This window comes from Ailuropoda melanoleuca, chromosome 14 (assembly GCF_002007445.2).
Source record: "Ailuropoda melanoleuca isolate Jingjing chromosome 14, ASM200744v2, whole genome shotgun sequence".
NCBI lineage: Eukaryota > Metazoa > Chordata > Mammalia > Carnivora > Ursidae > Ailuropoda > Ailuropoda melanoleuca.
This window is the reverse complement of record NC_048231.1, coordinates 101,927,301-101,954,285: the sequence shown is the minus strand read 5'-3', so window position 1 is coordinate 101,954,285 and position 26,985 is coordinate 101,927,301. Positions and strand designations below refer to the sequence as shown.

The window sequence follows — 26,985 nt, the reverse complement described above, 5'->3', positions numbered from 1 at the left end:
TATCCATCTTTATTTTCTGGGTGGAGAATCCAAGGAACTGTAGCAGTCACGGAAGCAAATAGGAGGGAAGCAGAGTGGCCCTGGAGATAATTTTCACTCAGTAATTAGCTTCTGAAGTAATAGTAGTTGCAGGCTGCATTTGAATCTAGAGTGACTTCGATTTTACATTTTCTTTCTCATTAAGATTATTCTCTTCTTAGGGGAGGTGGGTGGGAGCAAGGGTTAAATAGGTGATGGGGACTAAGGAGGGCGCTTGTGATGAGCCTCCGTGTTGTGTGGACCTGTTGAATCACTGTATTGTACTCCTGAAACTAATATTACACTGTATGCTAACTAACTAGAATTTAAGTAAAAACTAAAAAAAAAAATTTCACAAATCACATTATGGCATAATAAGGATGTAACAGATCTCTGTAGCTTAATCGTATTTATCAACAAAAAGATGACTAATAATAATCTACTCATTTGAAGAATATTAAGCTATTTCCAAAAATGTTTCTATCACATGTGATAGAAGTGGAAATTCAAATTTTAAGAAAGTACTCTTGAGGAAAAAAATAAAAAGAAAAAATTCCTTTAAAATAAAAAAGATTATTGCCTTCCTAATAAGAATTTATTACTTATTGAAAACATCTGTATCAGGAGAGGCATCTATCTTTTTTATCTTGCCAGTTTTTATAGATCCACTTTTCCCTGAATTATTAGTATTATTTATGGTTATTTAGTGTACTACTAAATATGAAATAGAATTTTATTGCAGTTTAAAAAATCCTCTAATTATGCATTTATTCCTTTACTTAGCATTTCTCTTTGGCCTCATTCTAAAAAGGATTTGAGGCCCTACTTTTGTTATGTTGCTGTTATTATTCTTGGCCTCTTAACACACAAAAATAATCCAAGACTTTGCCTTCACTGACTCTATTTATTCTGTACCTGGTCCCCTGATATGTTTACACTGTTGGGCTCTGGTAAAGCGCCTTGTAGTTTACTCTGATACTCATTTTTTTTTTCTGTGTATGGGAAATTGGACTTATTTTCATTTGAAAAAAGGTACATGTTGTATGTGGCATTGTGTGTTGCATGTGGTATCTCTTGCTAGTGGTTATTACTGAAGCAGAGAATATCCAGGGGTTAGGGGATGAGGTGTAAGAAGCAGCTCTCCTAGGACTGGTCTTCACCACTTGGACAGTGCTGCTGTGACATCAGCGGACCATGGGAGTCTTGCCATCAGGTTTGGGTCACATTCTTTTTGTAATGACCTTGGGTGTAAACCATTGAGCTCCTTAGTGTTAAACAGACCACATGTCTTCTCAGTGAGATTATTTAGACTTTTGTTATGAATGAAGCTTATCATATGGTTTCTGAGTGGAGGCTGTGAGTGTGGGGTTAACCCTGATAACATTGGTATCCCTCCTGAACAAAGCAATCCCAAGAGTACTTGAGTTCCACCTCTACTGAGTGCTTTTCAGATTAAAGCAAATTCTTACCAGTGGGATATATTTGGAAAGAGGAGTGGGTGGGACCATGACTAGACTGGCTCTGTAGGTGAAGAGTGACAAATTGGTCATTGGTTTTAAGTGTGTGGACTTTTCTTTTTTTCTTCCTTCCTTCCTTCCTTCCTTCCTTCCTTCCTTCCTTCCTTCCTTCCTTCCTTCTTTTCTCCTCCTCCTCCTCTTCCTTCTCCTCTTCTTCCTCCTCCTCTCTCCTCCCCGCCCCCCAGCATGGGACTCAAATTCATGACCTCGAAATCAAGAGTCATATGCTCTAATGACTGAGCTGGCCAGGCGCCCCAAAGTGTGTGGATTTTTCACAGCACATAACTCATCAGTGTTTACCTGATAATACAAGCATGATTTAAGATGAAATGAAAATCTGAGTTTGTTTCTATTTCAGTATTGTCCGAAGGACTGTAAATACTGGTTAATTCATTATGGATATTTGATGCCCAGGAAAGAAAAATTGATCAAGTTTGTGATATTTTCTTTCTTTTTGAGCCTTTATATTATTTAGAAAACAGGCAGTATACCTAATAGATCATTGAGTACCATACAGACTCAGTGAGTGCCATTAATGAGGTAGGAGTGATCTCACCCTCCCTGTCAGGCATTCAGCATGCGGAGGGTTCCATTTTGGCCTGTCCTCCATCTGGAATGATCTATTCTTTCCTTGGATTTTGATATTCATTTAATGCTTCTTATTTTCTGCCTTATTGGTATTCCTCTCATTTTTGTGTGTATTTGTGAGTCCCTTGACTTTGATAAATCCTCAAATTCACAGTACAATTACAACTGTATTTCTCACGTTAAGTAGAGTGTAACTGAAAGCCTAAGAGACCACTTCAGACCTTTAGTGATTGTAAAAGAACTAAAGCCATAAACTAATAATTTGTTAAATTAATATAAATGAACTGTTCTGTGTCATGCCAGTCTTTATTGCATTGTCATTATAAGGACTTAAGCGGCCTTACCCTATAATGCCCTAGGGTTGGTAAAACAAGTCAGGCTTGATCCTACAACCTGCTGTAACCACAGAGAAGAGTCGTTTGGCCCTTGGCCATCATCAGCTTTTATCTTGGTCTCTCCTTCTTGGATGAGTTAGTTAACAAAAGCTTTTTTTTCTAAGGTAGTTTGGTTTGTGCTGAGCCCTTGTTCTAGCCATTGGCCCTTATCTGTGAGCCTCCTCACCTTGAGAGGCAGTGCATCTTGAGAGGCCCAAAGCTGTGGGGTTGCCTGTGTTGTGTAGTCTCAAACACACACACACATTAAATAATAAATATATCTTTCATTGCAAATGAAATGCTTTATCAGTTTTCACCTGGGTTGTCTATATGTCTTGAAAAAGGTTTGTGTTGTCTGTAGCTACGTATCCAGTGTGGTAGCTAATGGGTGTACATGGCTTATTTACATTTAAATAAATTAAATAAAATTTACATTCAGTTTCTCACCCCCATTTCAGGTGTTCAGCAGCTGTTTGTGACTAGCAGCTACTATCTTGGACAGTTTAGATATAGAATATGTCCATCATTGCAGAAAGTTCTTTTGGACAGTACTGGTCTAGAACACTCACTAAAACAGCTTTGTGAGCCACTTGGTTTCCGTGTAGATAGTGTATTTGGTGGAACCATTTGTGTCACTATTCGAAGCCATTTCTGAATTCACATCTTACTCCAAACTCCATTTCTGATGCTTTATTATACTTCTTGATTTTCTCTTCACTTCCATCACCATTCTTAGCAGGTGCCTTTTTTCCAGAGCCATTTGTCACAAAGAAAGCTTTTATCACATCACAGAAGTTGCAGCAGTGAAAGTAAGTTGGGAATCATTGAATGGCACTGTGCTGTGGGTGTTGGGCAGTAGCTAAGTGCTTCATTTGCTCCTGACTCTCAGAGTGGCTCAAACCCATGCTTAGCAGTGTTGCATATTACTACATGTTTAGGACCTACTGGGTCATTGATGATTAGAACTGTGAGGCTGTATCAGTGAAGGCCAAGGGTTTTCTCCTCTGTTATTTCTTTAACCTCAGCGTAAGTACATGATTCTTCAGGATTGAGCCATGCTGATTTTTTCATGAACTTTTGTGTGTCCCACACAATGTCTTACCCAGAGTAGACAGTAAATATTTTGATTAAATAAGTCAGACAGCAATTCAACATAAAATTATATGGTTTCTGAATGGTAAGAACTATTATAGTTCAGGGAAAGGAGAGTGGTATGAGCTAGAATAGTTGAAATGAGAAAGTTGTCATCATCTGCATAACTGGTTAGATGTAATGGTTCCAAAATCAGTGTGCAATGACCTGTGCTTATCTCCTTTATTTATCCAATAGTAATTTATAAATATTTCTTAGTATGTGCCATGTGCCAGGCATTGAACTAGGTATTGGGGCAGTAGTGATGAGTAGGACAGACAAAAGTCTCTGTCCTCATGAATCTTATAAACAAATTGATATAAATATAGGTAGTAATGAGTGCTGTTAAGGCAAACAAAACAGGAAGTGGGTAGAGAACATGGTGTGGGGTGGGCTCTTTAGATGGGGAAATCCTTGAAAGGCTCTGAAAGGCCAACTTGAGTATGAATGAAGGGTAGATGGGATCACATAAAGGTTGGGAGAGGAATCTTCCAAGCAGACGCAGATGGGAGGGATCTGACGTGGAGAACAAGTTTGGCAGGCTGAGGACCTGCCTTGAGACCGGCTAGAACTGAGCAAGGGAGGATTCACTCTGCCCTCCTAGAAAGCTGGAAAGACTTTGGATATTTGCAAGTGTGGGCAGAATCTGTGGGCATGTCTGTTTTCCTTTTCTACTTCCCTTTTACCTCTCCTCACCTCCACTATGACCAGCCACCCTGAACTAGGCTAACATTAGCCCTTCCCTGGAGTACCTTAATCATCTTCTAAAAGTCCTCAAGGTATGATGATGTGAGGAAGCTAATTGTAGAAGGGGCAAGAGGAAGCAGACCAGTTAGGAGACCATTGTGCTCGTCTATGCTTGGTGTTGGTCGCTTGGTCTAGGGTGGCAGTGTTGGAAGTGGGGAGAGGTGGTTGGATCCTGAGTATGTTTTGAAGGTAGCCACCTGGATTTGCTGGTGGGTTGGAGTGGGAGGGAGAGAGGAATAAAGTTTGACTTCTGGTTTTGGACCACAGCAACTGGGTGCATGGGGCACTGTTTTCCTGAGAATGGAAATTCTGGAAAGCAGTGCATTTTTTTTTTTAAGATTTATTTCTTTATTTTAGAGAAAGAGCATGGGCAGGAGGGACAGAGGGAGAGGAGAGAGAATCTCAAGCAGATTCCTCACTGAGTGCACAGCCCGACAAGGGGCTGGATCTCCCAACTCTGAGATCCTGACCTGAGCTGAAATCAAGAGTTGGTCGCTCAACCAACCATGCCACCCAGGCGCCCTTGGAAGCAGTGCATTTTGAGGGAAAGTAAAACATTTGGTTTTGGTTATGTTATGTTGTGTTTGGGACATGCATTCGATGCTGAGTGGACAGTGAGGTAGCTTGCTGCAGGTGGGAGGACTCGAGCTCAGGGAAGTTGGGTATTACTCAACTGCACTCACTAGGGAACAGTGATTTTCTAGGTCGGAGACCAGGTAAAATCACTGGGAGAGCTAGGTTGAGGATGGAAGAAGGCCAGGGATTGACCCCTGTGGTGCTCCCTCGTTGAGACTTGGAGATGAACGGATTAGAAAGTAGTGGCCAGTGAGGTTGAAGGGAAACTCAGGAGGGTCTGCTGTCCCAGCAGCCGCGAGAAGCCAGCATTTCAAGAAGAGATCTACCGTACGAAGGTTCTGAGGGCTTTTCTGCTGAGAAAAGTAGAAAGTCAGATGTAATTTCAGGCCCTGGTAGCCAGCGTTACTGTCGATACCACAGAAATTCACGATGTCTTCCTGAAAGTATCCTTAGGAGTGGAGTGGGGCTGTGGCAGTTAATGTCTTCTGAATTATGGACTGTGCTAATCTTTTATCTTTTCAAATATATCTTCCTGTAAATAAGCCTTAACTATGGGTGTCAAGACTGAAAGCTATTTCCAGTTATCTTATTGGTATTCCCTGTTTGTACCTGGGGGTTCTTATATGGTGTCAGAGCGAGGTGTATTTGGGTAACTTGTGGAATGGAGATATTGCAGAGGCAGACAGAGGGAATTATTGGATCACCAAGTATGTGGACACAGTGAGTGTGCAGAGGCCCTGCTGGAACCAGTCTATCCGCCAAACCCGGTCTGCTTCCGGGATTCCCATTCCCAGCGGTTGGCACCATCATGCATTCTGTTGGGCAAGCCCCAAACCTGCATCCTCGTGTTGCATCTTGTCTCTCATCCACCATCTTCATCCCGTCAAGAAGTCTTTCCTCTCTTGCCTTTTGTCTTCCTCCTACCTCTTTATCTCCATGGCTGCTACCAGCCTGCCTCAGGCTCTCTCTTGCCTAGAGTACTGTAATGGCCTTAGCGAATTGTCTTCCTGGGTCCTTTCCTGCCCTTATATCTGTTGTTCACTCTGAAGACCAGGTTATATTTTTAAAACAACCTGCTTTTGTCACCTTCCCTTCTTAGATCTTCCCAACGGCTTCTCATCGCTTGCAGGAAAAAGATCAAAATCCCTGAGGGGGCCTAGAGTTCTGTGTGGCCCACCCTGCCCTTGGCAACTTGGCCTTTCTCCCTCCCCTGCCCTAGCTTCTCCCTGCCCCATGGGACAGTCATCCCCTCTGTCTCTGCCCCTGCTTGATCCTGACTCCTTCCTGTTTTGTATCTCAGCTCAGTGAAGCCACTCCCGAGTCCTTTGTGTTGTAGCCTTTGTGGCACCGTGCTCTTTCGTTTCAGAACACTGGTTTTCACCAGCAGTTAGCTGTACAGTTACGGATTATTCTGTGGGATCCCTGTTAGTTTGTAAATCCCCCAGGGCAGGAGCTGGGACCTTCTCTGTCCAAATGTCTGGCACACCTTGGTGTCTGGCACATGGAGACACTTGGGATGTGTTTGTTGAGTGAATTGACTTTAGAACATAATAACACAAATGGAAAATGAAATCTTCTTGTGGCAAAATGGGAGGCTTTATGCTAGAAGGACAGCGCTAGTGGAACTGGATAGTTTTCCCACAGCTGCATCCATTTCTGTCCTTCCTGGGTCTTCCTTACTGTCACCCCTGACAGTCCCTCCCAGCTCTCCTTCTTTGGGCTCTACAGCTGCTGACTGCCACCACATGGTGGGATGCGTGGGGGCCCTTGTGAGTGCTGCTTTATGAGGACAGGATTCTGTTACAACTTCACCAGAGCTTGGCTCAGACTCTTTAGGACAGTCTCACCTCTTTTGTTACCTCTGATCTTGTCTGCGTGTGACTAGGCAATTTGGTCTTTTCCTTAAATCTTTCAGAAAATCTCCAGATAATTTTCATCACCTGTTATTCTACTGCTTTCCTCTTTGAAGCCTTGCCTTTTCTTTGAGTCCCTCTCAAATTCTAGAAGTTACCCAACAGATAGTAAGTTTTCTCAGAGCTTCTGGGCATAAACCATAGACATACACCAGCCATCTCTGGGAGTAACCAAGATGGCACCAACACCAGTGTCCCTGTCTCTTAAGAGTACTGACAGGTGAGGATGGAGAGTTTCCTTCAGGCTGAAAATGAAATGTGTGCATATGAAGACTACAGCATGAATTTGCTCACAAGAGTGAAGACAGTGACAAGGTGAATCACCAAGTTTCAAACCATCATGATTAGACTTGATTTACTTCACAAAGTGTGTGTCTCTGTCTCTCCCCACATCATAAATATATTTCAAGGAAAATATCTGGTATTACAATAAGCTAGTCTCATATGTTTTGCTGTCTTATCAAGATTAGAGTTATTTTATTCTAGGAAAAAGAAAAAAATTTTAAGTTTTTTTGTTTGTTCTTTTGGGTTTTTTTTATTTGTTTGTTTTTATCATTTAAAAAAATCCCTAGAGTGGGGCAGAGGTATTTTAATGTCAGTTCATGTTATAATTTTTCTTAAATAGTGGTCAATGGAACCTAAGATGTCTTCCTTTTTTTTTCCCCTGAAAAAAACTACCTCACAGAGATGGTTTAGGCAAAGTATAAGTCATAGCTAGATACACACATATGTACATGTAGAGATATATTCTCCTGTTTTCCTTGCTTGGTCAGAAATTAAGTTGAGAAGTTGCCCTTTTGTTTCAGGTTAAGACTGTTGTGTTACTCTCTGTGAAGCAGAATGTTTACCTGATATATTTTAGCATTTTAAAAATCAAAATTCTCTATTTTAAAAACTTGTCCAGTTTTATGATGCTTTAGAAAATGCCAGTCTATGTTTTTAACCTTACTTGAAAATTTCCTTTGAAGATAGGCTGTAACTGGAAACTAATGTTTTGCTCTGAGAGATTTGTCTATATTCACATACCTTAATAGGAACCCAAAGTTAAGGAACTCATGAGTTCAGCCACCCACATGGAAGGAGCACAGTCCGTGAACTTACATCATTTCTGGTGTTGAGGGAGTGGTCATTTTATCTCGCTTGTGTTTGGCTTCTGTACTCCTCAGTCCCAGTAAGTAGACTGTTCCGGAATCAACACATCATGGTTTCCATTGCCGCAGCCTTGGAGGTGCATTAGGAAGCTTCAGATTGGCTCTCAGACTGAGCCAGTCAACCACCTGTACCCCTGGGGTGGCTTCTCATGTTTGTTTAAAGTGGACTTCTGTTGTTCTGTGCCCCCAATAGAAGACATTTAAATAAGTTTGGAAATTCCCGGAGTACGCAGCATAAGGGAACTGTTTAAAAAGTCATGTTGTGGAAAGATGCTTTATGACGTTGGAAAATATTTAGTGAAAATGCTAGATAATGTTTATCAGTCGTATGTTATGTGTCAGACACCTATATTAACACATTTAATCTTAAAAAATTATATAAGATAAATACCATTATTTTCCTAAGTTCACGTAGTAGTAGTAAGTAACCATTAGGCAATACTGTCTCTGTATCATGTATTATAATCTGCTTTTAAGCTAATAAAACCGTATGCATAAGGTAATGATCTCAGTTTTCCTTAAAAAATTATTCACACATCTACATGTGTGTATCTAGCCCTATTCAGATGGCAAGACCATAGCTGATTTTGGTGATTTTTATTTTCTTCTTTGTGTTTTCCAGTTTTACTATAATGTAGATGGATAACTTTTACAATAATAGAGAAAAAAAGTAGATTTCTATAGCAGTAGATATATTTAAACAAAGTAGGAGGAGAAATGGATTTCAAAACAGAGTAATTGTCCACCATTCTCTGTCATGTACCTTTATGTTTTCCATCACTGGGAGAAATTAAGAACAGAGTGCTGTCACTTATGCAGAGGACAATTGTTTTGTTTAGTTATTGCTCACGTGCTTACAGGTGATTTGCTCAAGGGCAGGGTAAATTTGATCTAAGGAAATAGTGAGGCTCAATTTAAGAAGGTTTTTCTCCCCCATAAAAGTATTTGGGGTGACATAACCAAGCGCTCACTCTCTTTTTACTTGACTGAGAGCTCCTTTGCTTGCCTGAGGATCTCTGGATTTCATCTGTGTCTGTGCCTGGGCCCCCTTGTCAGCCCCTCCCTGCATTGTGACCATCTGTTGTTTTACTAATGGAAGTAGCTAAGATCACTAAAATACTTCCGTTGCACAAGGCCTTCCCCTGAACCCCCAGTAGAGGGGTGCTCTTTCTTCTTCGCCTCCCTTGTCCCCATCAATAATTTGTCCGTACAGCAGCAGCTTGGGCAAGTCACTGCTGCACCTGTTTGCTTTCCTTTTTCTTCCTTCTAGAAAGGGTTCTGCTAGAGGCAGGGGACGTGCTTTCCTGTCTGACAGGCTCCACACTTCCTGTCCTTGGCAGGCAGACAGGGTGCTTTTCAAAGATGAGTTATCACACAGTTACCATCTAAGGTGTAGTAGCGTTAAGTCCACACCTAGAACAAAGAAGTCAAAGGTCAGGGTATAGGACTCAAGAAAAAATAGATTAAGTAAAGGTCAAGAAGAACAATTTTGAGAGCTTTATGGAAAAGCAAAGAGGACATTTCCAAAGGATTAAAAATCGGTGTCTAATGCTTTTATAGCCGTAAGAGTGATCTGGGGAAATGAACATCTTGACTATTGGAGAAAGATTCTAATGAACTTTCAAGAAGGAAATTAAATACAGAAGATTATGCTGTTTTCATCCACATGTGGATGAGCTGTACTCACACATTGTTGTCTGCAATTTCTAGAGTAGCCTATTTGGTTAAGGAAACTGGCCACTTCCTTCTAACTCATTTGCCTAGAAAATATATACTTATTTTTTTGTATCTGTCCTTCAAACAGCATCCTGGTGGGGAAGAGGTGTTAAGGGAACACGCTGGAGGGGACGCTACTGAGAATTTTGAGGATGTGGGACATTCTACAGATGCTAGAGAATTGTCCAAAACGTACATCATTGGGGAACTTCATCCGGTACGTATCTTCTGGGAGGCCTTTACTTCTCTTTAAGGCTGTGGGTTGACCTTACTAAAACTGTAGACTTGCATATTATGAAATTGAAGAAGTAAAGCAAAAACAATTCCTCCTGATTATATAACACCATTCTTTTCATAAACAAATTGACCAGAATTTCTTTGTATTTCCCTAGTTGCAGTTTTCACTGGCACTTAGAGTCAGGACCCTCTAACCCAAGGCCATGGCTGGGGGACAGTGCCCCTCAGACTATGGAGTATTACAGAGCAACATATTTTAGAAGGTGGGGGTCATTGACCCAGCATGGTTTCTTTTTTCTTTTTTTTTTCTTTTTTGACTGAAATATTTCTTAAACTCCCTTTTACTGTCGTAGTTTGAGGATATTTCAATTCTAAAAAAAATGATTAAAAAAAAATTAAACCACCTCTGTTAAATGAATAAACTCTGTCTCCTGTAAAACCCACACATTCTCCTCACTTGACCCCAGATCTTTGAGAACGTCACCTTTGGTGCCAATCCCTGGACTGATTTTGGGAAAATGCTGCCCAATTTAGCTTTTATATAAACCTGGGGCTGTAATATGAATTTAGGCCCTTCTGTGGCAATTTTGAATGACTATATGAAACTTTGCCAGTCTGTCAACTGAAGTTATCTGGAATGTAGCTGAACACCTGGGAAGAGGTGGTGGAGTTCTCCAAGCAGATAGTGGATCCTATGCCGTGCGTGCAGCTGTTCTTGCCTCTAGAGCACCCGGGCCTCTCAGCACAGTTACACGGCCTCCTCTCTTCTTCCCAGCTCATGCTGCTGCACCGGGAGCCAGCCAGAGGGGGTGGAGGCACTGTTAGAAGCAGGCTAATATAGGTGTGTGGCCTCAGCCCAAGTATGCAATCTGAGAAAAAAAAAAAAACCCATATGAAAAGTTTTGTTATTATTATAGTAAAAATCACATGTAATTGCCAAATAACTTGCCAATAATTTTAATCTTGTCATTTATTATATTTGGCAAATATAAATCAATAGGTGCATCATATAAAATTTTAATCAAATAAGCTCCTGCATACCAATTACCAAGCTAAGAAATTTAACATTGCCAAAAAAAAAAAGAAAAAGAAAGGTATTGTTGATTGATGTTTCTTGCAATGACCATGATTGAAGGAAAGCTTAAAGGCTCTTTATGGAAGGCCTGAAAATTAGGAAATCTCTTTCAGAGCAATTTCCATTGAATGGGTAGGTGGGTTTTTTTTGTTTGTTTATTTGGTGGTAGGAGGGGGTACTCTGAAAGAATGAGCTTCACTTACCTGGAGAGTTTATTCACCCACATATTTTCATCTTCTTCTTCGTACTTCATCGAAGTGAGGTGGTTTTATGGTAGCCAGAGAGGCTTTCCCTCAAAATGTTTGATTCTATCCTCATTCTTTCCTTTGCAAACTTGTGGGTGTAGAGAAGGTGGGTTTTCAGGCTGTGACTATAGCATTTCTGCCTCATCTGCCTACTGGGATCCCCTGTGGTCACCTCTAGGTGACCCTTAATTTGGACTACTCAACCAGAGGTTTAAGAAAATTACAACCCTGCTGTTGGGAGATAGCAGGAATTCACTGAGGATATCACAGAAAATTACACACGCACACACACGTACACAGGTATATACACGTACATACGCTCATTTCACAGGATAGCAAGGGGAAAATCTAATTAGGTCTCAGCTGCCCCCTGAATTGAAGATCAAAATCCGAGTTTAATAAATGTATATGCACATCAACATATAAATATGGTTATCATGGATGATGTTCTAAACTTTGGGACTGTGGTTGAAAATTAATCATTTAATCAGCTGTTAATTTTTGCAGTCAAGTCAGATGGGTCAAACTTTGTAATTAACAACCTAGATTGATGAACCTAAAAGTGCTAATTACTGAATAGTAATGTTTTTTAAAAATCTCAATAAAAGTGGCTGTTTTGGACATGGTACTTTTGTAAATGCTCTTTCATTCTGTAATGCGCCTTTTTTTTTTTTAAATTGCAGGATGACAGAGCAAAGATAGCCAAGCCTTCGGTAAGTGTGTCTTCTCCAGTGTCTCAGTGGCTGTGCCTATCTTCACTGTATTTCATGCCTGTGAAACTGGAGGACGAAAGTCTTTTAGCTGTTTGAGTGAGGCCAGCATAGGTCTCTCTAGGTTAGATGAGTATGTAACGTGTTGGCTAAGCAGAATACTTTGTGTAGAGACCAGTCATTGTGTTTCATTAAGACAGCTTGTGTGCTTTCTTTGTAAGGCTCTCAATACATCATTTTTTCATCATAATTATCAGTGGATATCTCTTGAAGAGCTACTTTTATAAGTAGCCCTGTGCTTCTGATCTGAAAGATTTGACATGAGCCTTATTTTCAAAGAACTTAAAATCTGAGCACAGGTCTTAATACTTGAACCTTGGAGGACGCTACCCATGTCTTCTTCATCTCCGTGTCTCTGGGACATAGTAGGTGTTAAATAAGAATTTGTTGGATGAATTTAATGTGACTCAAATTAAATAATAACTTTTTGATGCATTTTTCCTTCGGAAAGGAAAATATATTCTAGGGGATATTAATTTTTTTTTCTTTTTTTATAATTAATTTTATTTTATTATATTATGTTAATCACCATACAGTACATCCCCTGATTCTGATGTAAAGTTTGATGCTTCATTAGTTGCGTATAACACCCAGTGCACCATGCAATACGTGCCCTCCTTACTACCCACCACCAGTCCATCCCCTTCCCCCACCCCCTCCCCTCTGAAGTCCCCAGTTTGTTTCCCATAGTCCATAGTCTCTCATGTTTCATTCCCCCTTCTGATTACCCCCCTTTTCTTTATCCCTTTCTTCCCCTACCGATCATCCTAGTTCTTATGTTCCATAGATGAGAGAAATCATATGATAATTGTCTTTCTCTGCTTGACTTATTTCACTTAGCATTATCTCCTCCAGTGCCGTCCATGTTGCAGCAAATGTTGAGAATTCGTTCTTTCTGATAGCTGAGTAATATTCCATTGTATATATGGACCACAGCTTCTTAATCCAGTCATCTGTTGAAGGGCATCTCGGCTCCTTCCATGATTTGGCTATTGTGGACAATGCAGCTATGAACATTGGGGTGCATATGGCCCTTCTCTTTACTACGTCTGTATCTTTGGGGTAAACACCCAGTAGTGCAATGGCTGGGTCATAGGGTAGTTCAATTTTTAACTTTTTAAGTAGGGGATATTAATTTTATGCCCTGGTTCACTAGCCCTTCTTCTCTCTGAGCTGGTCTTCTCACTTATGTTTGAAGATAAATCCATTGTAAGAATTGATGATAACAATCAGAGTCCCTGACAAGTATAAGCAGACAGAATAGTTGTTGGCCTGTAATTAAAGGACCATGGAGGGCACGTTTTGCTTAAACCACAGAAAGAGAGAATAATTTTTCCATTTTGGTTTATGTCCTTGCTTTTATTAGAGCCCAAAAGTGAGACTCCGCAGGGCTTGTACCAAGAACTGGTGAACTCATTTACTAGCTGCTGTTGACAAGACATTGTCTTTAATCTACAGCAAAACCAAAGCAGTAAATCCAGTAGAGCATAAAGGCTGTGTTTACCTTCATACCCCAGATGGTACAATATAAGTCTTGATAATGCTATTTCCTACAAAGCAATTTCATTTATATTCTCTCCTTCCCCTATTCAAAAAGTTCAGTGTTGGTGATCTGAGTACTTTGGGAAGATAACAAATGGACTTCAGAATTTGAGTTGCCTCTGTAACAGTTGCTGAGTCCTTGCTGTTGGGTCATCCAACATTAGCACTTTTGTTGAGGCTACTTTCGGGGTAACTGAAATCCTGTGATGCGTGTAGTTTTTGCTTTTTCTCCACAGTCAGGTCAGGGAAAAAGTGTATATTTTTTTCCTGTTAGGTGTTCAGTATGTTAATAATCTTGGCGCAAATCATTCAGCTATAATAAAACAAGAGTTTGATAAGGCTCGTTACATTAACTTAGATTTCATGTAGGTCCCGTCGTATCCCAAACAACGATGCCTACAAACAGAAATTAGGGCTGAGGTCTCTTACCATACTGCTATATTTCTCAAAGACAGACCCCTCTTTTAGAACATATGTGACTTTGTTTATATCAGCAGAAGTAGGGCAAGAACTGGCTGCCTTTTCAGGGGACATAAGCAAATACAGTGAAAAAAATACATAACCACTTTTTTGGATTTTTCTTTCTTATGCTTCTAGTTTGCCAGAAGAGAGTGTCCATAGGTATTTCTTTTGGTGTGTGTGTCTCTGTATAACCATCTGTCTATCTCCAGGCTGATAAATGTAAGCTGTGGTCTGATTTTTTCAATGTTGCTGCTTCAAATATCTAGTTAAATTGTGAAATAAGATGCAGCAAAGATTATTAGCTTGACCCTGCCCAAAGGAAAACATGATGTTTAGTTGTCAGGATTAAGATATTTGTAGACATAGAAATGATGCGTTTTTAAACAAATTTGTATCTATTAAATTTGCTTACATGGAGGATATCAGTAATATCAATACCTTCTGTTGGTTGTGGTTTTCAAATCATTGCTGTTTAAGTGACTTTATTTGGGTCTCATGATACCCCTGTGGGGATCTGTAGACCTTCCAGGAAGGTAAAAACAGTGAAGCTCAGATCTTGCTGCAAGCTTTGACCTCGTTCGAGGTCACACTGCAGAAACCATGGCTAGCACCCTTCTCAGGTTTGGCCGGTGCAGTCTCAAGCTTGTTCTGTAGGCTCTGTACTCCAAAGCATCAGTGTCCCTGATATTTTTAGGAAAGCCTTCCAATTAAGGAACAGGCTAAAGTAGATGTATGCATATATGAGATGATTTTGATTTGCAAAAACTTGATGCACTTTGCATGATTATATATATAGCTTCTCATGTACTGATGGAATTATTAATCTTTCCTATGTGAAATTGAACCCCCTCAAGGTCATGGAGTGAACAGGTGGCAGAGCCTGTAATAAAAACCATAGTCTTTTCTGCTTGTTGGTGTTGACATATTTGTTAGTTACACACGGAAGCCCAACTTAGGCCCCTCAGACCCTTGGACAGGCCAGACAGTTTGTTTGCTTTTTCATCAGTGTGGTAAGTGTTAATTCAAACTTGCTTTAACTCTCAGGCACCTCTGGGTTAAGAGCATAACAGATAATAAACACACAGAAATGTGTATAATCTTTTAAAGTACAGCTCTTCAGAAGATCATTGTTGTTGCTGGTGGGGAGAGTGCCCCAACAGTTTTAGCATTAAGGTTCAGGGCAGTGATGAAGGAGGAAGAAGGCTAGGCCAGCCTGGTTTCCATAGAGTTGTCAGCATGTTTGGTGAAATGCACGTGCTTGGTATAATAAAATAACAGATCTGTGTTTGTGTTCTGTTTACTATTCTGGGCTTAACTTTCTGTTGTGACAATAATATTTTACTTTCAGTGAACTGTTGTGCTCCAGTTTCAGAACTTATTATGTCTTCTAACAGCTGAATAATCATTTTGCATAGTCCAGCGACTTCTGGTAACCCTTGTTAATTTTATTCATGTACGCAAAATTTGAAAAATAATCTTGCAGTAGTTATGAATACTTTCTGTAGTAGCTAAGATTTAACATTGCTTAAAAAGATAATAAACGTGTGAAGTTTTCTTTTTAAATGACTTGTTTTTTTCCCCCCTACTGTGTCAGGAATCTTAAAGGCCATGTTTCCAGGTTTGTGGGTCTCTAACTGATTTGCTTGCTTTTCCCTAACAGTTTTCTGCCTTTTCGAGGGGTTTCTCTAATGTGCTGCCTCGCTGTGTGGCTTTGCCTCACTACGGAGTGTGGTTGGTTTTGCTAAATGCTTATCTTGTGCTTTGGGAAACTGCAGAGATGAATTCTCAGATGAAGCTACCTTACTTACGGCTCCCTTCCTTTAAGGCACTAATACTTTCGCTGGTGTGAAATTTCTAAAGAATGCTTCTTAGTTTTCAAGCCCAGAAAGGTTTACTTTTCCTTAGGCCTTAGTTATTCATCTGTTTGGGGAAGTATGTCTTTTTCTAGAGCCAAAATTAGTTCACTGTCATGGTACTGACAGAACTTCTCTCAGAAAGTTCTGGAAGGCAAAATAGGCCAACTGTGAAAGACCCCAGCACACACACAGGGTGTCCTTATTTGGAGGTTTCTTGGCTGGTGACTCTGTGGGGTCAGTTCCTGAGGCCTCCACTTTTTAGAGCTGTCTTGTCGGAGTCAGAGAAGGCCAGGAAAGGTGGTGATCCAGAGTGTGAGAATTTAAATGACCGTTCTTATTTTTCTGTTTTTGGTTGACATGTCTTTTAATACAATTTGGGTACACTTTTACTTCATATAAAATTTGAGTGAAATAACTGATTTTATTGAAGGTTTCATTCATGCTTTTAAAGAATTAAACTTTTCTTCCTGAAGTTAGTGGTGGGGTTATGTGTCTGTGTACATAATACCTGTTTTCAGTTCCTACATTATTCACATATGTATGGTGTAGAGCATATTTTTTGTAGCCTATTTTTAACATTTTTTAAAATTATCTAGGTTATGTTTGTAAGTAATTTAAATACAGATGATTCTTAAATTTTTTTCTTCTAAAAAATGGTGAAATTAGGCATTTTAGGGAAAAGAGGTTTATGATATAATTTTCCCTTTCAATGTGTTTTGAAGAATGTACTGAATATTGTGTTTTCTTTTAAAAGAAGTTCTTAGTCAATTCAGTAAATGTTCAGCTGTTCCCTTTATGTTCATTTTTTCTCTTGTGTTTCAGGAAACTCTCATTACTACTGTTGATTCTAATTCCAGGTACGTTGTAGTTTTCCCTTAAAGTAACTGCGATCAGAAGGCCAGTCAAGTCAGGGTGGGCATAGGGCTCCTCCCCCACCTGAGGTTCAGGCTCCCACTGTGCCCCCTCTCAGTGGACAGCGCAGGGTCATCTCCACTTGGTGCCCAGATGACTCAGGACATCCCCTTCTCAACTGTCAGAGAGCTCGGACTCCAGACACTCTTCAGAACAACCCCACATCTCGCCCTCCAGCTGCACCTACCCTATAGAACAGACAGAACAAATTGGGTTTCTTTTTCTCCAGGGTAGCCCTGTGGCCTGCACGATCTTTTACTGTCCAGGAAAACATCCTTTCTCATTCAATATATGGTCCATTTCTTTATTGTAGTGATTATATCTCCCTAAGCATTGGCTCAGTGTTCCTCCAAGTGTAGCATGAATCACTTGTTGTAGGGACTGGATTTCTGTGTCACAGTCCAAGATCCTCTTAACATTTGTGGCAGCTCTAGCATATTGACATACATGATTGGCAGATAGCTATCTGGTAGATAGAGATATTTGATCCGAAGCTCTAAACCACACATTTATGCCTATTTTATTTCACCCTGTCAAATATAACCTCCCCAGTGTGTTGGTGTTCTCGTACATTCCCTGCCTTCAGGCAGTAGTCCTTCACCGTATTTCACTGACAGGTCAGTTTCCTTCTAAATGAAAACTGAAAACCCCACCGAGATGAAAGTTACATTTGTCATCCTTTTGCAGTTTAAATCTTTTTATGGAACACAATCTTTGTATGGGTTGATGTGTGAAGAGTATTAAAGGATAGAAAGTTTATGACAGAAAATATATGTCTTTATAGGCATTATCTGGCTTAATTCACATTCTACAGCCTGTATATTTTGTTTTCTAAGAAACTATAGGTTCGTATCTAAATTGAAGATCATTCTAGTTTTGTCCCTGGTTTGATCTGTAATCTGTTGTTTATAGTTGATCAAAAATTCTATGCACCAGGACTGAAACAATGTGTAAGTTAGGGGTTTTTCTGAGTTTACATCTATGGACCACAGATTAAGTAGTTTGGGCATGCTGTTTCTTAATGTGTTAAATCTACTGTTCTTGGGTAGAGATTAGATTTTCAAAACAGAATGATGGAACACAGAGCTGTGGTGCTCATAGCAGCCTTAGTAACCTACGGCTCAAACTCCTTAACTTCACAGTCCGGGGGATGTGCTTTTCTCTTGGTTACAGAGCTTGCTGATGGCTCTCCCAAAATGAGAACCTTGCTTTTCTTGTTCTCAGTTTAGTGCTATTTTAAATTCTTCATGTATGTAAGTAGAATGAAACCTGTAAGGGAGATTTGCTGTTTGAACTTGCGATACGTAACCCGGAGTTGATATCCTTGGACAAGTCACTAGTCATTGGTAGCATCTGTTGGGGGAGTGATTCATAGCTCTTTGTGTAAGTTTCTAGAAACAGATTTGAGTGGAACGGGGAGGGGTCATTAATTCTCTTACAAAGCTAGAGCAGTTGCTGGTATACTAGGACATGTGTTGCACTCATGTTGCTGTTAGCAACGCAGTTGACATTTCATCCAGGCAGGTTACAGAGATAATAAAAACACGCTACAGTGATTTTCACAGTGATTAAAAGGAGCAAAGGTTTTGAGTCCTGTGCGTCGAGCATCATACAAGCATCATTGCCGTTTCTTTCCAGCTGGTGGACCAACTGGGTGATCCCAGCCATCTCAGCACTGGTGGTGGCCCTGATGTATCACCTCTACACAGCAGAAGATTAAACACATTCTCAGAAGCCAAGGAAGGAAAAGACTGCTTTGGACCAGGGAGAAAGAAGCCAATGTTAACTGCTTAAACTGACAGTAACCTTCACCCGAAAAATAATTTTAATACACCTGTTTCCCTTTTCTCCTACTTTGAACCAAACCAAAAAGAACTCTTCTGTTCTTTCTACTCCTGAACTCTTAGAACGTGCCTTTTGTTCATCATCTTTTTTTGATGTTCCATCACTACATAATTTACTTATTGTAGGCATGATCTTTTAAAAATATATCTGGCTTTTAAAATATACCACCATGTTTGCCTGTCTATTTGCTATATAACTGTCTTTAACATTTAGAATCTGATTATTTAGCAGAGTCATTTAATGTGCTAATCATTCAGACTCAAGTAGTCTATATGACGTGAGATGGCCAACGTCCTTAGTCCCTCCTTGTGCTGCCTCCTGTCTCCCTGAACAACCCATACTGCCTGCTCCAGCATGGTTTCCTTTCCCCGGGAATTAAGAAAAGCTCAGAATTGAAAGCTTTCTAACTGTTCTACTTGAAATAGATGATAAAAAGAGAAGGTGGCCTCTAGGACCTATGAGAAAGACTCTCATCTCTTCTTTGATTAAAAAATACAGTCAATGTAAAAGGAAACCCGTGGACCATGGGAGGACGTTTTAGCTGTTCCTTCTCATAGACTAAAAATTTACTGAAGAGATTCTCAGTCATATAGGTTCTGAAGTTTAAAAAAATTCCTCATTCAGAGGCACAAACTATTTATATATTCATTAAGGAAACACTGATTTCCTACTTCACAAAAACAAAATTTGAAGGAGATTATGGAACATTTGGAATCTGATTTTTGAAGAAATGTAGCTGGTGGTGATGAACCATGAGGGATTCTGGTATGGCTCTGTTCATTTTCTCACTGGAGTCCCAGGAGACTAATTCTGTCATCTTTATCCTCTGCCCCACGCTCTTTTTCTTTTAAATATGGAAACTTAAAGGATGAATTAGATTCTAAGTGCTTTGTAGTTATGTATGACTGTGCCAGTTTCCATTGGCAGGCTAACCAACTGATAAGCAATGGAATTCTTCAGAAATAACTGAAACACCTTGGAAAGCAATTTTTTAAAAACAGAGTATTGTTTAAAAAGAGGCGACAGGCCCCAAATTGAGTCACTTGTGCTAAAGCCACATCACCACAGCAAGACTTGAGACCTAAACTGCTGGCAGTTTCAGCCTTTATCAGGAGTGGACCCTGAAGCCAGTCAGTCTGGAATTATCTGGTCAGCACTAGCGGGATAATCCCCAGTGGACACCCTGCCTCACCCACCGACCCCTCAAAGGAAGATGACTTTGCCTGAAACGATCAGCTCTGCTAAAAGTCTCTTTCTGCCCATAAAAGTCTTCCATTTGGCACAGCTCTTTGGAGCTTCTATTTGCAAGACAGGATATTGCCCGATGGATGAATTCCTGAATAAAACTAATAAGATCTTTATATTTTATTCAGATGAATTTTGGATTTTAACAGATTAGGTGGCAGTGATGGGATCTGAAGGACACTTCTGGTGGCTTCGGGGGCCACGAGAAACACAGGCATGGTACCCACAAACCACGTTCTCTGTCTTTCTCGTCGTTTCCGAGGGCCGTGGGTAAGTTCCTCTCAGTTCTGAGCTCTGCTCTCTTTACGTCAAGCTCCTGACCTAACTGGCTTTCCAAGCTCATATTTGATAACAGTCCCTGATTTCATGTTGAGAACTGCTGGCGGTCCAGTCCGCAGTCCCCCTCTGATCAGGATCCTTAGCCTTTGGTGATGTCTCTGATTCCGTGTTGCTGGTGGTTCACTCCACAGTTCGCCATTTGTTTGGGGTCTGCTGGTTTAGTCCTATCCCCACTTCCATGCCAGCTGGGGTCAAACTGGGTGTGACGTAAGCTGGCCCAGATCCAGTGTGTTTTGTGTAAAGGCTGTTGCTAATGGGAATCTTAGAAGCCCAAAGCTGCACGATTGGTGGGCATGAGTTGAGCACTTAAAAGCTGTTAGAACACTTGCCACCCAACTTTATCCATACATTGGTCACAGAACAGGTTAGATTGACACTGGGTCACCTGCCAGCCTCAAGAAAGTCTCCATGTGGTGAGGTGCACCATAGAACACCACACAGTCCCCAACCCAGTGACACATCCCCTTGGGTGTTAGTTTGGCTCCAGAAGACCCAAAGCCTTAGCTCCAGGAGTTGAGCACACCACCTTTTTGGCACAACTGCTTACTTGTTGTCTAAGAACTGTGATCCCAGAAGCTGTGGATATTTACAACAATGACAGTTTTACTAAATGCAACCTAGAATTACAATGGTCATTATGAGGAACGTTCCCATTAGACAAGATTTCGAAAGCAAGGGCTCCCAAACCGAACCAACAGAATGGGTTACCCCGGGTTGCAGGAGGTCCTCCTCAGATATCTTAAACTCCTTGGTAAAAGAATTTCCTAAGAAATCCAGGGAGGATCCCCAAAAGTTTCCTGAAGAATTTAGATCATTAGCTGGGCCAGTGACCCCAGGTTTCCAGATTTCTGTGGGCTTGTATGCATGCTGGTCAGCCCTGAGGAAGCCCCAAATGGATGCATGAAGCAGATTGGTGTAAACCTGAAGATATTTAGGGTCCTTGCTGTAAAACACACTTCCCTTATGGACCAGAAAAAGCTTGCAAAATGATGATTGACCTTTTAAAAGCCATTCTCAGAAGGAGTTTTCCCTGCCTGCCCCATTTGGTTTATTATTCAAACGAGCAAACAAAAAAGATGAATCTGCGACAGACTTTAAAGCCTGTCCGGAAGCTCTCTTCCTATGGCATCCCGGTTGCGTACAGTAAATGAGGTCACCCAGCCTTGCTCTTCCTGCCCTGTTTGGAAATGGATCAGTTCCTGAGACTAGTAGACTGGCCAAAAAAATCAAACCAGGATGGAACTGAGCTCCCATCTGTCTGACAGAAATGACCGCAGCTGAGAACTTTGAAAGGGACTTCGGGACAAGACCATAAACAAAGTTTGCCAAGTTAGTGGCCTTAGGGGTGCCTCCACATCTACTCACAAAGGAGAGCTCCCATCTGGGCCTCTCCCAGAGTTGACGGGACTCCAGGGGAGTTTTTGTTACGTGGCTATTATTCCCTTAAACAACCAAGGGAAACTGAAAATGGACAGAAAACCTTGCCGGATTCTGGTAGATACTGAAGCTACATTCTTTAAACCCACTTGGAGCCTGCGGATGAGGTCTTGGGAAAACTGGAAGAGGCTGGCTAAGGGTGAGGGTCCTTACCAGAGTCTGCTCTCCTGGATCTCTGTCTGCAGAGATCCCCTGTCAAGAGGGAAAATAAAATTTCTTGAATTGTCTCGTCACTTCCTTTCCAAATCAAACTGGTTATCGACCCTCTCCCCTCCACCGCAGGGATAGCTCTTGCTTTCTTGCTTGTCTCATTTTGTGTCCTAAGAACTTGGCTTGGCTTTCTGCCTGCCTTGGACATGACCATTGTCATTTTTTCCTTTCGGCTGTCTTTGGGAGTGATTCTCTGGATCTTGGGAAGGTTATCATCTTTGCACCCTCTTTGGGAGGACCCTTCTTTAACATCCAAGAGGGGATGTTCACTACTGCCAAAAATATTTATTGTTTGTCCTAGCTGAAAACTAACAAAATATTTAAAAGATGTTTGTAAAGTAGCTCTGTGGTCAAAAGATGGCCAAGCCAGAGGCTGACACTCAGTGCCTGATCATAATTTTATTGTAGGCATTCTACCCTAAGCTAAAGTAAAACTATGCATCCAGAAGGAAAGAAAAACCTTCTGAAAGGCTTTGTAAAAATGATTTACTTAAAACGTCCTGAAGACAAACAGGTCTAAATACAGAACAGAGACATCTTTGATTTTCATCTTAGTTGGAAGCCTTCTCCCTGATACATAACAAATTGAAGATAATGTGGTTGGATGGACAGATCAACCCTTTGGTATCATTAGGCAGTAATCCAATTCTTTGAGGAATTAAAAACAACTGTCCTTATTTTACAAATCTTCAACAAAACCAGAAATGCAGCTCTGGGAACAATTCAAAGTTCACCTATTGTTACCCAATCCAAAAACCACCTCCATTGATCTCAAAAGCCTAGTTAGTATTGTAAAAATTCTGGCCTTAGGAAACAAGGTTTCTTCTGGGAGGAACTTGCATTTTTTTCTGTGCGCTTTGGGATGGAAATGCTGTACTTGGTCTTCTGCCCACACTCTGAGCTAGGCCCTGTCTTTGAAATACAAACTTCGGGGAGGTCATTCTTACTGGAAGAGAAACAAGAGAGGAAAAGGTTCTTTGAAACTGAGGCAAATGAAAAATTTTAAGTGTCTTCTCCACAAATACTAATAAAAAAAAAAAGCTTTAGTTACCTGAACAGGTAAGCTTTACTTATTTCATGTTCCGGACACACGATTTGGATCCAGCCAGTGACTTCTGCCTTAGCCTGCCTGTCTCATGGTTGAAGTTTTAAAACAAAAGCTGTAAGGTCTCTGTTGACTTCTGTCTCTGTGTATTTGTGTTTATGCATAGGTATTGTACGTGTGGGGTGTTTTCCACCTCCAGATGGCGTTGCCAAAATGAATTTGTAAAAGAGCTCTATTCAGTTTAATTAAAGAAAATTTAGGTGCTTATATGAATTAAGTGTTCTTAAAATTCTCAAAAATAGAATAGAGGCCTGGGGCGCCTGGGTGGCACAGCGGTTAAGCGTCTGCCTTCAGCTCAGGGCGTGATCCCAGCATTCTGGGATCGAGCCCCACATCAGGCCTCTGCTATGAGCCTGCTTCTTCCCTCTCCCACTACCCCTGCTTGTGTTCCCTCTCTCGCTGGCTGTCTCTATCTCTGTCCAATAAATAAATAAAAAAAAAATCTTAAAAAAAAAAAAAAGAATAGAGGCCTAAATGCTTTTTGGGTTCATGTGATCTGGGAAAATATTCAGTATTAAAGCTGATTAAAATTTGTTGGTTTAATTGAAATAGATATGTCTGTAGAATTATAAACATTAAATATAATGCACACATATATCTTTTATTCTGCCTGGATTTTTTTTTAAACTTTATTATGTTATGTTAGTCACCATCCAGTACATCCTTAGTTTTTGATATAGTGTGCCATAATTAATTGTTTGCATATAACACCCAGTGCTCCATGCAATATGTGCCCTCCTTAATACCCGTCACCAGCCCATCCCATTCCCCCACCCCCCTCCCCTCTGAAGCACTCAGTTTGTTTCCCAGAGTCCATAGTCTCTCGTGGTTCATTCCGAACCCTTCTGTTTACCCCCTCTTCATTCTTCCCTTCCTTATCCTACCGATCTCCCTGCTATTCCTTATGTTCCACAAATGCGTGAAACCATATGATAATTGTCTTTCTCTGCTTGACTTATTTCACTTAGCATAATCTCCTCCAGTCCCGTCCATGTTGCTGCAAATGTTGGGTAATTGTTCTTTCTGATGGCTGAGTGATATTCCATTGTATATATGGACCACAGCTTCTTTATCCATTCGTCTGTTGAAGTGCATCTACCTGGATTTTTTAATCAAATAAGTTCATGTTGTTTCGGTTTATAAAATTTGTCATCGGGAAAAATAACCTGGTATGATGAAATTTTCATAAGTAAACATAATTGTTGAGAGAACAAATAATTAAATAGATTTAAGTGGGTTAGAAGTTTTTAAGTGAACTTTTTAAATAGTTTCCCCCAATGTTTTTGGCAACCTGAAACCTTGAAGTTTTGTTAAATTAGTCATTGAATACGTAGATCATTTCTAAATAAAATACTGAACCATTGATTACTGAGTATGGATAAGTTTATCTACTTTTTGGCTTCTTTTTACAGAACAGCTAAAGCTATTTGAGTTTGTGAGTAAACATGTTTTGTTCCATACTGAGAAAGCATGTGTTTCTAGAAAATATAAAATATATTTATGACCTTGCCAAGCCAGAGAATGCTACAGTAAAAGACATCTCACAATTGTTAACTTCCTTATTTTCCTCCGAAATTAAGATATTTTAAGCATTAAAAATTGTAACCTATGTAAGGTACTAGAAATAATTAGGGAAGCATTTCTGTATGCAAGGAAAGTAAGATGTGTGTTTTTGGTAAGAGAAGGTGTGAGGAATGAAAATACACTTGTTGAGGGAAAAGAGAGTGATTTTGTTCTAAAGTGAGCCTTGTTATTTCAGAATGGGAAAGAGGAAAGACAGGACAAAATTTGAAGGGATATTTAAAAAGTTGTAGAAGATTGTGGAAAAGGAATCTTTGCAAAAGAATTTTATGTGTGGTCAAGCGGGCTTAGATTAGAACAAATTTAAGATTTTTTTCAATGAATGAATTTAATGTCAAAAGTAATCTGCAGGGGCATCTGGGTGGCTCAGTTAAGTGTCCGACTCTTGATTTCAGCTCAGGTCATGATCTCAGGGTTGTGAGATCGAGCCCCAACTGGGTTTCCATGCTGGGCTCTGTGCTGCATGTGGAGCCTGCTTAAGATTCTCTTTCCCTGGGGAGCCTGGGTGGTGCAGTCAGTTAAGCGTTGGACTCTTGGTTTCAGCGCAGGTAGTGATCTCGGGGTAATGAGCTCAAGCCCCACATCAGGCTCCGTGCTCAGTGCAGTCTGCTGAAGACTCTCTCTCCCTCTCTCTCTCTCTGCCCTCTCCACCCTCCCCCAAATAAACTCTTTAAAAAATGATTCTCTCACTCTGTGTCTCCCCACCATGCATGCATGATCTCTTAAAAAAAAAAAAAAAAAGTTATCTGCAAAATTAGAATTGGGTGTTCTCTCTGTTAAAAGGCAAAGTGTTCTTGGACTTTTGGTCTGCTTTTGATAAGAGGTTGTGAAAGGGTTTTCCTTACCTTTCTAAGTAATCTAGAAAACAAAGATTCTGTATTTGCCTAGAAAACAAAGGTCATGATCAGGTCATGATCTCGGGGTTCTGGGATTGAGCCCCATGTCGGGCTCCCTGCTCAGCAGGAAGTCTGTTTCTCTCTCTCTCCCTCTGCCCTGCCCCCACACCCCCGCTCATGCGTGTGTGCTTTCTCTCTCAAATAAATAAAATCTTTTGAAAAATAATAATTTCCTGTGTTTTGTGATGTGTTTATCATGGCTTTGATTGCTAAAGAAAACCAAGTCTTCTCTACTGATAGAGCTAAGTTTTTTTACACAACTATTTAACTTTCTGTATTTGCTTGAAGCCTTTAATTGTCATTATGATTAAATGGGTTGTGTCACAGTGGCCTGTGATCCTATTTGACAAAGTGCTTTAAAACCTTTTGATATTTTTGTTAAACTTCCCCAAAATCAAATTCTAATTGATGTCTTTTTGAGCTGGAGATAACTTGGAATTTTCCAGAGAGTCTCTACTGCATCTCCTAAGATTTGTTCTCTCCTTATCTTTTTAGAAAGATGTTAAACTAATTAGCCTTATTCGATAGGTTACATGGAAAGTATTGTCAAGTAAGTCATACTAAGCCTTCTTTGTGTTGTGTAGGGATATGTTGTAAGTATTCTAGAAATTGTATAAAATTCCTAGAAATCTGATACATCCTGCTATAATCTTAGTCGTAATTTCAGTTATTATCTTAAAGTGTTGTGTATCCGAGAAATAGCTACATTTCCTTTTTAAATTAACTCCCATCAGATCTAACAGTGGACATTTTACAGTCTTTTGTCATTTACAGACCGTTATTGTTTTACTCTGATGCTTTTACAAAAGCTAGACTGATGGAAAGGAGCCTACTAAGAATTCTTGATCACTGAGACTACTGCCAAATGACAAAGTATCAATACTTGGTGCATGTGTCATAACTGAAGAAGCCCCCCCCCCCAGACATCTGGTCCTGTGCAAACACCAGGCACCTCAAAATCAAATGGACAGAATAGTCAACCTCAAAGTAGACTTCCACACATGATGCCAGATCAAGACCTCATACTTTACCTACACATGAAACCCTCTCCTCTCTCCCCTTCACTACAGCATTGTCCTCGGAAGATGACACCACCATCTGTATCTCTCAGGCCATTGCTAAGGCTGGGGGTGGGGGAGGTAACCTTTCAGACTGCTGGATTTGTCATCAAAAACTCTGATCTGTCCATGATGCTGGAGACCCCTGGTCTTCCCAGGACCAATTTCTCTTCTATTCCCAATGCCACCATAAACCACAGTTGGACTCCCCTCAGAAGCCGTGGACTCTGATTTTCATGGCCGGAACATCCAGTGCCTTGTTTATGCCTTTCTCCAGTTATAACTGTACTTGCCCAAACGAGACGCAAATACCTACACATCCCCATGTTCTTAGGATTATCTAAATCTGATCTGCCCCAATCATGAAAATATCTCACCAGCCGTGTCCATCTTGTCAGGAATTTAGAGTGACTCTTAATTTCAGGCTAGGAGATTTACT

General features: G+C 40.5%; 1 protein-coding gene across 1 annotated transcript in view; it reads left to right on the top strand.

The window, feature by feature from the left end:
* The window catches only part of LOC100472112 (cytochrome b5), a 37,285-nt gene extending 18,446 nt beyond the window's left edge, over window positions 1-18,839 (top strand). Inside the window, exons 2-5 of the mRNA XM_002921221.4 lie at window positions 9,820-9,948; window positions 11,972-12,001; window positions 16,741-16,775; window positions 18,469-18,839. Of these exons, the coding sequence (XP_002921267.1) occupies window positions 9,820-9,948; window positions 11,972-12,001; window positions 16,741-16,775; window positions 18,469-18,550 (276 nt within the window). The 3' untranslated portion in view covers window positions 18,551-18,839. The remainder of the gene's footprint in view (window positions 1-9,819; window positions 9,949-11,971; window positions 12,002-16,740; window positions 16,776-18,468) is intronic.
* Window positions 18,840-26,985: the final 8,146 nt, after the last annotated feature.